At 40.0% G+C, this 12,515-nt stretch overlaps 1 protein-coding gene across 1 annotated transcript in view; it reads right to left on the minus strand.

Moving 5' to 3' along the window:
• The window catches only part of ATP6V0D2 (ATPase H+ transporting V0 subunit d2), a 44,373-nt gene extending 33,632 nt beyond the window's left edge, over positions 1 to 10,741 (minus strand). The window contains exon 1 of the mRNA XM_004766965.3: positions 10,386 to 10,741. Coding sequence (XP_004767022.1) covers positions 10,386 to 10,515 — 130 coding nt within the window. The 5' untranslated portion in view covers positions 10,516 to 10,741. The remainder of the gene's footprint in view (positions 1 to 10,385) is intronic.
• Positions 10,742 to 12,515: the final 1,774 nt, after the last annotated feature.

A 12,515-nucleotide genomic window follows, 5' to 3' on the forward strand; every position in this document is an offset into this window, starting at 1 on the left:
ACAGTTTGACAGTTTGCTTTCTCAGCACTGAGGAATATTTGCCAACAGAAGAAACACAAATGTTATTTCTTTCAAAACCATGATATTTTGCTCATGCGGCATATGTTTCTTTTAAGCAAAATAACTCCCAAACCTTTCAGCTGCCAGTGAGATCCTGAAATTCAACGTCTCAAGTGTTTCAGACCCCACAGCAATCATGTAATACCGTAGTCAATGGAAAAACAAATGAAATAGAAGGAACCCTTTTTCCCCAGCACCAAAACAATCCAAAGGACCCTTGCACTGAGATTCTCAGAGAATCTCAAAATCTGAAATGTTTGCTCTGAGATGGTAACAGACTGCTAATAATATCAACAATGCTTATAGTTGTATAGTTTTCAAAATGGGCTCACGTAATTTTTTCTCTGCATTTCCCCAAGCGCTTATTTAAATAGGTATGTAATAAAAAGGACTCTGTGGTCAAATAAATTTGGAATAAACAGGCTTCTTAGCTGTAGGAACTGAAAGCCTTTAACACATTACTTTGAGTGATTTTTTGAAGAGTATGTTCAGAACCTCCCAAGCCACTAGGAAACAATGAAGCCACCACAGAGCACACTTTGGAAAATTACACCACTTTTTTATCCAGAGAAGTGACGTTTTTTCTTTTTTATTCAAATAAGGAAATGGAATGTTTTCCAAACTGGGATCACTACCAACTGAATCAATTTAATAGGTCCCAAATGGCAAAGAATGGAAGTATTAGATTAAGCCATTGTAACAATATGAGCATATAACACAGCGTAGCACCCACACATGTGCATGTGTGTCTATGGGGCAGCATAAAAATGTGTCCTCTGTGGCTTGCAGTCACTAGGGTCAGTGAATTCTTGGAGATCACTTGGTTAGTGAGGTAGGTTGAGGCTCTGGGACATCATGATTAATTCTACTAACCTGCTGGTCAGATTAGTTTTAGAACATGGTAATTTTTTTTTTTTTCCCTGTGCAGCTTCCAGTCTGGGGCTCTCTCTAAAAGTGAACATCCAAACCTTTCACACTCCAGGTAGGTTTTATGCCAAGGAAACACCTTCGAGAAGAACCCACAAGGGGTGTTTTCTTGAGCCATCCCCTGCCTTTTCCCTACACCCTGCAGGCGCTGAACTTTAGAAGTTACCTGGCTTTTCTGAACTCTGTTTCTTCACCTATCAAATGGATACAGAATCCATGCTTTCGGGTTGATGTGGGGATTAAACAAGTGGAGGTAAGTGAAGAGCCAGCACTCCTATGGAGGAGCTACTCCATGATGTTCCCTTTTCTCTTCTCCCTTTTACCCACCTACTTCAGCGATCATCTGATTCAGCAGGCTAAAGACTTTGGTTCTTACTGTCTACACCAGAATATTCTCAGCGAATACACTGGCATCAGCCATCAGATTTTGTAATTACTCGGATTTTAGTACATATACCAATTTCTGTAAAACCAGGACGTCTCCCTCCATTTTTGCTTAATTTACTGCATTTCTTACGGTGATAGAGCTTTCTTACTCCCAATCCCTTGCACTGTTCTTTATTGCCCTCTCTGGTTTCCACTCCACGTGCCCCTGGTTTAGAATGGCCACCTGACATCAAGATTACTGCCGTGAGCTCTTAAATTGAATCTCCCAAGCTCCCTTCTCCTCCTGCACTCCCTGCCTCAAACTCAATCTTTCCTAAGAATTATTTGGAATCTTGGAGTCACTGACAGTTGTAGGCAGATTAAAAGGACTTTGCTAAATTTGTAACGTTTTACTACTGACAGAATGGCTCTCATGGACATTATCTCTTAACTTGAGCAAATATTCCCATTTCATAGATGAAGAAACTGAGGCCCAGAGAAGTATGTTTATGTTTTCTATGCTTGCAAGTACTTGACTGAAGATTCAGACATGACTCTTGGCCTCATTCATTTTCCTAAAGCTCCACAATCAGATCTCCAAGGTCCTTCAAGATTTTTTTCCCAGCCTAAATTCCGGCCTTATCTTCAGGTATTCTAGTACTGCAGCCAAACTGGTTTACTCCTCACCCATATGCTTTTATTTAAATACAGGAATCTGTAGTTCATTAATTTTCCCTCCCGGCCCAGAACGCCCAGCCACCTCAACACTGTTTGCTAACATCTCACTGGCATTTTCCTAGCTTATAGCCCTGGAGATCTACTTAGCTTTTGAATATATGTTTGATCTATAGGTTTAAATTGTTCTTGTATTTTAGAACTTTTATTGTTTTTACTTATTTATGATATCTTCTCAACTAGAGAGCTGTTTAGGGAGTGCATAATATTTTGTTTATCATATTCTTTATGTCACCCAATACAATTTTTATCACATAGATTAGCTTCAAATATTAGTAGGTTTAATTTCTTTCTTTCTTTTTTTTTTTTTTAAAGATTTTATTTATTTATTTGTCAGAGAGTGAGCACAGGCAGACAGAGTGGCAGGCAGACGCAGAGGGAGAAGCAGGCTCCCTGCCGAGCAAGGAGCCCGATGTGGGGCGCTGGGATCATGACCTGAGCCGAATGCAGCCGCTTAACCAACTAAGCCACCCAGGTGTCCCAGTAGATTTTAATTTCTGATTAAAACCTAGGACCCTGGGGTTCCTGGCTGGCTCAGTCAGTTAAATGTCTGCCTTTAGCTCAGGTCATGATCCTCATGATCAAGTCCCACATCGGAGTCTCTGCTCAGTCAGGGTCTGCTTCTCCCGCTCCCTCTGCCACTTCCCCCCGCTTGGGCTCGCTCACTCTCTTTCTCACACACTCTCTCTCTCAAATAAATAAAATCTTAAAAACAAAACAAAACAAAACACCACACACACACACACACACACAAAACAACAGGGGCACCGGGGTGGCTCAGAGGGTTAAGCCTCTGCCTTTGGTCAGGTCATGATCTCAGGGTCCTGGGATTGAGCCCTGCATCGGGCTCTCTGCTCCGCAGGGAGCCTGCTTCCCGCCCCCCACCCCCGCCTGCCTGCTTGTGATCTCTCTCTCGCAGACGCGCTCTCTCTCTGTGTGTCAAATAAATAGATAAAATCTTTAAAAAAACCACAAACAAACAAAACCCCCCAAAACCCCTAAACAACAAAACACCTAGGGCCATATAGCACTTCATTATATAATTCCATGCATGTTATCAGGATTGAAACTCCTCATTCTGGCTCTTATGCACCAAACAGGTGCTCTCTGAAGAACACAGTCAGCTACATAGGACCATATATGAAACACCATTAATCATAACTATGAGATGGGAAGAATTATTTGAGGAATTCAAAAGTCTAGCAAAAGAGGGAAAACTAGTTCTTGTTGTATACACACAGTTGTTCAGGGAGGGGCTTATGAATTCCTAGGAATTCTTATGATTAGCAGTTTACAAAACATTTTCAGAAATTTCTGATGCTCCTGATAACTGGGAGTTAGGCCAGGGAGATATAATCTAAGGATCAGATAAGAAAACACCATGTTAAAAGTTAAGCAGTCTGGCTTAATATCCTACAGCCAGAGAATGGAATTGCTAGGACTTGAACCCAAACATGTACACTTTTCTAATGTGAGTTTTCAGATTCTTTCTATGTGCAAAACATAGCCTTAGGGCCAGGGAACTAGGACAGCAAAGTAGACAGTCTCTACCCCCTTTTTAAAAAAATGGGTATTTCTTTTTAAAATTTCAGCTTTACTGAAGTGCATCTGACAAATAAAACTGTAAGGTATTTCAAGTATACATCTGATAAACATATACAACATAAAAGTATCCCCCCCCCAACCTATCTGACACTTCAGTGGCCTCACATACTGATGCTTACTGCCCTTAAAGAAGCTTGTAACACAGAAGGAGATAGATTCATTTATTAGTTTATGAGTTAAGTCCTTAACTGTTAATTCAGGGTGCAAGATAATCAAGCAAGACAAAGGTACACCCCTGGTCTGACACATCTATACAAATGTCACAGAATCAGGTCCTTCATAAGGTACAACAGAGTATGAAGTTAGGGGTTGTCAACTGTACCCCAACATGTCTGCAGTAGGAAACGATTTACAGAGGAAGTAACCTGAGTGGAGACTGGAAAGAGGAATGAGTGTTCTCTAGGCAAACAGGATAGAGAATGGAATTTGTGACTGAAGGAAGAACTTTACAAAAGGTAGGAGGGGTCTGAGGAAATGCTTGCAAGGTAGAGATCAGCAAGACTCCTCCACCCTTTTGAACCAAGGGTGAAGTTGATCCTGCCTGATGAAAGCCATTGAAGTATTTCTGAACAGGAAAGTGACGGCATTGGATATGCATTTTTAATACAAGGTGGAAAAGTGCTATAATTAGAGGCACAAGTAGTATTTAAGGGAGCATGAAGAAAGTTCTTTGAATTAAGTCTTCCTCCTATATATATATTTTTTTCCTTTAAAAATAGATAGTAGGTATAAATATAGGTAAAAAAGTGAAAAGTCGTCTAAACTTGTCAACCACCGCCACCCACTCACTCCTAGGTGCAGGTAATTACTATTTTTAGTTTCTGTTGGATCCTTTCAGTATCTAGACCATCATATAGAAAATGTATTTTTAAATTTATCTGCCTTTTTACTAAAGAGTACTATACCACACATAGTTCTTCCTGTTGCTTTCCTCCCTTAATAGAGCTTGGTGGTCTTTCCATATCAGTCCTCTTAAGGGGGTATCCTCATGCCTTTTTTTTTTTTTCCTTTAATAGCTGCAGAATATTCTGTTATGTGAATGTTATATAATTTGTTTAATCAGTTCCCTGCAGATAGACATTTGATTTGCTTCCATCATTGGCTATTCTAAACAATGCTATATGAAATCCTAGGCCAAGTGTATATGCCTTTGGAATTTTGATAGGTATTGCCCAAATTGCCCCTATTAAGAGTTCTTATTTTTCAATATTTTTATTCTCCAGAGTGGGAGCCCTTTTAGGGCAGGGATTATATCTTATTTAGTTTTACTTCCTCAACTCTAGCTAGAAATGCTTAACATGTTGTTATAAATTAATTCCTATTGGAAAAGAAGGAAGGTCGTGCCCCCTAAAGGGACGTAATTGTTAGTACGATAGAATCAGAGTCCCTCATCCCCTTTTAAAAAAATATAGCAGAGAGGACAAAGGAAAGGTTCAATCCACAGAGCCAGCAGACACTTCTCACCATGTATTTTAGAAAATATCAAGTACTAAATTCTAGAGCTCTAAAGTGTTAACTTTACCATCTTGTCTTTTTTGAAGAGGAACGAATATTTAACAGTCTTATTTGTCATTTAAAAAATTCTAATGGGGGCACCTGGGTGGCTCAGTGGGTTAAAGCCGGTCTTCAGCTCAGGTCATGGTCTCAGGGTCCTGGGATGGAGCCCGCATCGGGCTCTCTACCTGGCGGCAAGCCTGCTTCCTCCTCTCTCCCTCTCTCTGCCTGCCTCTCTGCCTACTTGTGATCTCTGTTTGTCAAATAGATAAATAAAATCTTAAAAAATAATTCTAATGAAAATAGCCATATTGCCATCAAAAGAAATGGAAAAAATGCATGTTATTAAGTGAGAGAAACCAATTGAAAAGGGTGCATGCTGTATAATTCTAACTATACCACGTTCTGGAATAGGCAAACTATGAGACAGTAAAAAGACTGGTGATTGCCAGAATAGGTCCAACAGAGTACTTTTAGGGTAGTGAAAGTATTTTGTATGATACCATAATGACAGATACATGTCATTATCTATTTGTCCAAACTCGTAGTGTGTAACACCAAGAGTGAACCACAAGGTAAACTATGGACTCTGAGTATTATGATGCATCAGTGCAGGTTCTTCGATTATAACAAATGCGCCCCTAGGCTGTGGTGGGGAATGCTGACAATGGTGAGGCTGTGCGGGTGTAGAGGCCGGGGGTGTACAGGAAATCTCGGTACTTTCTCCTCAACTTTGCTGTTAGCTTAAAAAGTTGCTCTAAAAAAACAAAGTCTTAATTCTTAAAAAAAAGTGTTAATTCTCTAAAAGAGTATTTCATGTCCTTTTAGCATTATTATTTCGCTGCAAAGTCACTTTTAAAGGTTTTAAAGTTTCCATATGGTACAGAGTTCTAGCACTACCAGTGGGACGCGCCACGTGCACTAGCCTTGCTCTTTTGTCTCTGGGAAGGACTGAGTCACTGAGTGTCCTAGCATCTGATTCAGGTCACTGTGAGTCAGGGGCAGATCTTGGAACAGATGAGTATTTCTGATCACACTGGCACAATTATATACGCAGTTAAGCACAAGAATGAATTCTAGGACGTTTCAAAGCTTTGCTAGACAATCTTCATTTTCTCTTCTAAATTTACCTGAAATCATATGTATTCTTTCTAAGTAATTCTAAAATAATTTGTCAGTATCAGAACACTTCTGAAGTCTAGAGAACTTGAAAAGACTAAAGGCAAATTTAATCTTTGCTACGTTAGCTTTTCTTTTGCAGAAAGTGTCTGTGTCAACATAGGGTGCCACAGCGACAGTCTTACCTACTCTTCTTCATCCATTACTGGTACAAGGCATATTTTGTGCAAACGTAAATAGAAATCCCAAAGTCCTTAACATCTGTTCCAATAAATGACCTTGATTTCTTTTCTCCAAGTCTCTCTTTTTTTTAAAAAAAAAAAGATTTATTTATTTATTTGACAGAGAGAGAGAGAGATAGATTACAAGCAGGAAGAGAGAGAGGGGCAAGCAGGCTCCCTGCTGAGCAGGGAGCCGGATGTGGGGCTCAATCCCAGGACCCTGAGATCATGACCTGAGCCAAAGGCAGAGGCTTAACCCACTAAGCCACCCAGGAGCCCCTCCAACTTTCTTTTAAAAAATATTTTATTTTTAAGTGATCTCTACAGCCAATAAGGGGCGTGAACTTAAGAAGCCCAAGATCAAGAGTCACATGTTTTACTGATTTAGCCAGCCTGCTGCCCCTCTTCTCAATTTTCGAGAAATCCAGCTCAGGAGACGGTTGGGTTTCTCTCAGCACATTTGCATATGCAACAGTTGCATTGCTTTTCACAAGTTATTTCCCAACATCCTATGGAATAATCAGTAGAGCAGACCTTATTATTTTCGTTATCAAAATGGAGCTGGGGTGCCTGGTGGCTCGGCTGTTAAGTGTCTGTCTTAGGCTCAAATCATGATCCCGGAGTCCTTGGATGCAGCCCAGCACAGTGCTCTCTGCTTGGCAGGGAATCTGCTTCTCCCTCTCCCTCTGCCTCTGCCTGTCACTCCCTCTTCCTACGCTCTCCCTCTGTCTGTCAAATAAATAAATAGAATCTTAAAAAAAAAAATAGTATCAACATAGACAATAATCATTTATTTTCAGTTCATGCTCAGGAGACATGGACATTTTAGTGGAAAAAGAGATGTGGATATGCCTGCACTCCTTGAGTAGAGTGTCAGACCGGCCGCGACCATTTTAAGCATCGGTGTGCTCAACTGTCACCTGCAGACGTGAAATCCTTATTTAGATTTCTTTTCTCAGCAGCCATTAGAACGTGCGGCTAATGACTCACACACCTGATATTCCTGGGAGTCTCCAAACAGACTGGCCCACAGATTCAAACATAGTTGTGAAATGAATGGTTGAAAAAAATATATTATTAGGAGGGAAGTAAGATAAAAGCTGAGGCACAAGGACAAGAAAGCAATGGTGTAGGTGCCAGGGTTTCTTAAGAGGGCGCAGGGACAGCTCTGGGTTGTCCATGACCCCTGATAGGACATGGAAAATTCTGTATGCATGCACCTCTGTATTTTCTAAGAAGATTCTTTCTTCACGTCTTCAAGAGGGTCTGAAACCTTTTTTTTTTCTCTCCCAAATTGAAGCGGAGGGTTATTTAGTGAGTTGGCTAAACGTGATTTCGTATCACATTTTAGGCATTTTATGTATTGTTTGTGTTAAAATTTGCATTCTTTAGCTCATTTAAAAGCTTGGCTGGAGGTGCCTGGCTGGCTCAGTTGGCGGAGCTCAGACTCTTGGCTTTGGGGTCATGAGTTCAAGCCCCATGTTGGGTGTAGAGATGACTTAAATAAAGAAACTTTAAAAAATTAAAAAAGTAAAAGCTTGACTGAAAACTAAGTACAATTCTTTCAAGTGGCTTCTGTTAGAAACACTCATTCTTCCCTGCATTCACTCACTTTCTGTACTTCAGTTTAAGTACATTTTCTCTTTTTATTCAAGTATAGCTGACATACATTATATTAGTTACAGGTTTAGGACACAGTGATTCCACAAGTATACACCCTAATGAAATGTTCACTGCAGTAAGTGTAGTTACTATCTATCACACTATGAAGTTACCACCATACTTGCACAGATTTTCTGTACACGATTCACATTCTCCAGTCACCAAACTCCTCATTTAATAAGCTAATGTGGTTTAGAGGTTGGAATTATATTGTGATTATTTGCAGCTAACAGAACTATTTATCATCTGAAAGATTTTTCTAGCTGCCTCCACTGCTAGGGAAAGGAGAACATCTAACTCAGACTGACCAGCTCTGCCTTAACTCTGGCTCTAACTGCTCAGAACCACAAACAAGTGACCCAGGACCCCCAGCTTCTGCCAAGTCACCTTCAGGTTTGTTTTGTTTTTGCTTTTAACACCTTTCCTAGGAGTTTTGATCCATATTGCTTCCCTGTTTTCTCTAGAATAATCTTGTGGTCTTAAAGCACCTTATTATTGACATATGTTGATTTTATAAGTACATTTCAAAATGAACTAGTGTAGCTGTTTTAATAATAAAAATACTGTATTACAGATGTGAAATCTTTGGTGAAGTTTTGAAAATATTGTAGCTGAAAGATGATTTCCAGAATAAAGGGAGAAATGGGGAGGTATAAGTCAATAGGTATGAAGTTTCAGAAACACAAGGTAAATAAGTCCCAGAAAGCTACTGGATAGCCTACAGAAAGTAGTTAATACACACACACACACCCAAAATAACAGAGGGCAGGAAGAAACTTTTGTAGGTCATGGATAGATTTATGGCATTGATGATGCTGATGGTTTCATGAAGGTATACTTACCTCTAATCTCATCAGGTTGCATACATTAAATATATACAGTTTTATGTCTGTCAATCATACCTCAATAAAGTGCTTTAAAAAAGTATTTTCCATTTACATAGTGCTTCATGGTTTCTAATGTATCTCTCAGGTATTACTTCATTTATTTCTCCAAACAAAGCAAGCAAAGCAGACATTACCATTGCATTTTACAAGTGAGGACTCAGCCTCAGAGGCCAGGAGCCTTAGGTCACCCTACCTAGATAGGGCAGAGGTCAAGGTCAGTACTTTTGAATACAGGGCTGGCCTCACCACCCACCCATCTCTTGGCTTTTTCCTGAAGCTTCAGTTAAAGAGAAACCTCAAATAAATCTCCTATCAATATATACTGAGAAACTGTAGAGCAGAGACCTGACCCTCCCTCTCTCCTACTCCACTTCTCCACTTCTCCACCAAATGCTAAGAAACTAGCCCAAGTTTCTTAGCATTTGGTGGGGGGACATTCACCCCTGGGCACTTTGACTAAGTCCTTCTGCAAATATTATTTATAAATAATGAAATGAAAATACATACAATTACAAAGTAAAAACAATATGTTAAACTATGGTTATCAAGATGTTTTAAGATGTGTGGTTTGAGCATCCTGCTCTCGATTTTGGCTCTGGTTACGATCTCAGGGTGAAATCCAGCTCTGCCCAGAGTCTGCTTAAGATTCCCTCCCTCTCCCTCTGCACCTCCCTCTTCTCTTGCTCCTGTGCTCTACCCCCCCCCCCAAAAAAAGCATGACATTGTACTTCTTTCTTAAGAGATTAAATACCAAGATTAAAGAATAAGTGCAATACTGGGGTGCCTGGGTGGCTCAGTGGGGTAAGCCTCTGCCTTCATGATCTCGGGGTTCTGGGATTGAGCCCTGCATCGGACTCTTTGCTCGGCAGAAAGCCTGTTTCCCTCTCTCTCTCTGCCTTCCTCTCTGCCTACTTGTGATCTCTCTTTCTAATTAAAAAAAAAAAAGTTAATATCTAGTATAATTATGAAACTGTGAAATTATGATATTTCAAAATATCTGCAAGAATTATACAGAGATATGAAAATATCGAATTTTTACTGTTTGTTGACAAAGTACTAACCACCGTGATTTGTTGCCTCCATTCATAATAAAAAGAAATGCTGAAATTTTACTTAGAGAAAACTGAAAAGCAAGATGTAATTTTTTTGTTCCCCATCCAAGTTCATGGATCCCTGAAGTCTGGACCCAGGGAATAAGAACCTGTTCTGGACTCTCAGGCCATGGGAACACAGTCCCTTCTCCATGCTTCCAATGAGCAGCCTCATTTCCCTTTTCCCCCTTGTAAAAGGGGAGAAGAGCAGCACGTACCTTCCAGGGTCTCACACTGGACCAGGTTGATGTAGTCCTGCTGGGTCAGGAGGCTGGCTTTGCACCCTCGCACCAGGCCTTCCAGGTAGCCATGGTCCACGTTAAAGTAGAACTCGGCGCCCTCAAGCATGGGGAAAGAGATCCCAGTCAATTTGGGCTGAAGCAGCTTTGGCTGCTGGTTTGCTCCTGAAACCCTCTTCTAGTCTGGAAAAAAGTAGGAGTGGCAGTTATCAGGAAAAAAATCTATCAGCTGAGAGTCAGGGTTTTCGTGACTAGTTTCCTCTGGTTTCTGCCACTTTCAACAGCATGCTCATCCATGTTTTCACAGCAACAGTGAGTCAGCGAGATAAGTCCAATAAACCCAAAGCAAACCGCCACAGGGAGAAGTGGAGTAGGAGAGAGGGAGGGTCAGGTCTCTGCTCTTTCCCTTGCAGGGGAGCTGGTCCCCTCCCAGCGGTGCCCTTGCAAGTCCTGAAACACCTGAAGCCTCCGTGAACATACCTCCCCCCATGTGAGCTTTGGAGCTTTTCCATTGTGAATTGCATTTGTCCTGAATTTCTTGAGGGCTTTTTTTCTCTTTTTAAAAATTATGTTTTGTAAATAGATCTGTTGGGAGCAGGCAGTTGGAAGAATCCTGAGAAGCTAATTCAGCAATGCAGTTGTTGATAAAATAAATGTTTAGTAATGTCTTAACACTGCTAAAGTTGATAGCTCTTAACCCCCCTCATCCCCCGCTCCCGCCCCCACCCCAACTAGCCCCTGCCCCCAGCCCCAAGTCTGGGAGCTGAGCCCAGAAAGATATCCTGGAGGCAAATACACAGAGCTGTGATTCTATAAGTCTCTACCTTTGCAAAATTGGACCATTCATAAGGCACTCTTTATTTTCTTTTCCCATTTAAATGTCACAATCACTAGAACAAGTATCTGGGCAGATAATATTATTACCCAAATCACAGATAAGAAACAAGATCTTAGAATCTGTGAGACAGCTCAAAATGCACAGGTGGTAAGACAGTAAGTACTTAATTAAGCCAGGACAATTACTGAGTTTCATGCTCCAAAAAGAGTGCTTGTTCTCTCCTATACTTAGCTCAAAAATTGTGTCAAATATCCTGAATGCTATTTTACATATACAGTGTTTCACTTTCATATATATTGTGTCAAATTCTTAACTGAATTAAAAGTGTTAGAAATTCTCCAGTCTCTGTCTCAATATTTTCCAACTGGGAGAAGCTAGATAAGATGGAATCATAAGAAATTCTGTTGTAGTTTTTGAAAAATCACAGATAGCCAGACTTGGTTTAGCACAGTGTCCAGCACTTTGAAAGCTTAATTTAATAAACCGTAAAGGCTCTTTTGATTACCATCATCATTATCCAACCCTCCCTCCAATAATTCCACCATCTCAAACTCCCGGAGTATGTTTTAGGTTGAATTGTATGAATTTAACCTTTGTAGATCAAAAAAATGGTTGCCTATCAGTAATTTTATACAGTTCAATTTAATATAAACTTACAATTAAATAAATTATAAAACAAATTCATCATTCCCTAATCATTTCAGCATATTACTATAATTTATGCACTTGAGGTTATGTCTGTTGTAGATATATGATAGATTTCTGTGTAATGGCTTGTTACCAAGCATTTTTTTTCAAGTAAAGGTTTAATGATAACATTATTGTAGTTTGAAGTTTACCATGGTGGGAGTGTTTAGAACAGGGAAGTAGCCAAATGGTATAAATCAGGGCTTGATTTATTGCTGGTTGTTTGTCTAGACTTGAGAAAATGTTAACAATGCAAATTAAACTCAAAAGTATGTGCTATCTCTCTAGCTATTAGATTGTGAATCACAAATTTGGGGGAAATAGTCTTTCAGTATTCAAAAACCATTACATGATTTAGCAAAGACAGGATTCCGGTAATAAGGACTAAGTGAAGTCCTGATATATGTCTTTATTGTTTCACTTTCATTCTACTCTTTAGTGTAAACAAACCCATCAACCACCATTCATCTTGTAACTGAATTTATCTGTTGGTTGAAACCGAAGTTTGACTAGAGATACTGGAGTTGAACAAAGATCAATGAAAGCATTCTGTGAAAATTGATCGACCGTATGGAATTTACAAT

This window comes from Mustela putorius, unplaced genomic scaffold (assembly GCF_011764305.1).
Source record: "Mustela putorius furo isolate JIRA1106 unplaced genomic scaffold, ASM1176430v1.1 tig00003846_pilon_pilon_pilon, whole genome shotgun sequence".
NCBI classification, from domain to species: Eukaryota; Metazoa; Chordata; class Mammalia; order Carnivora; family Mustelidae; genus Mustela; species Mustela putorius.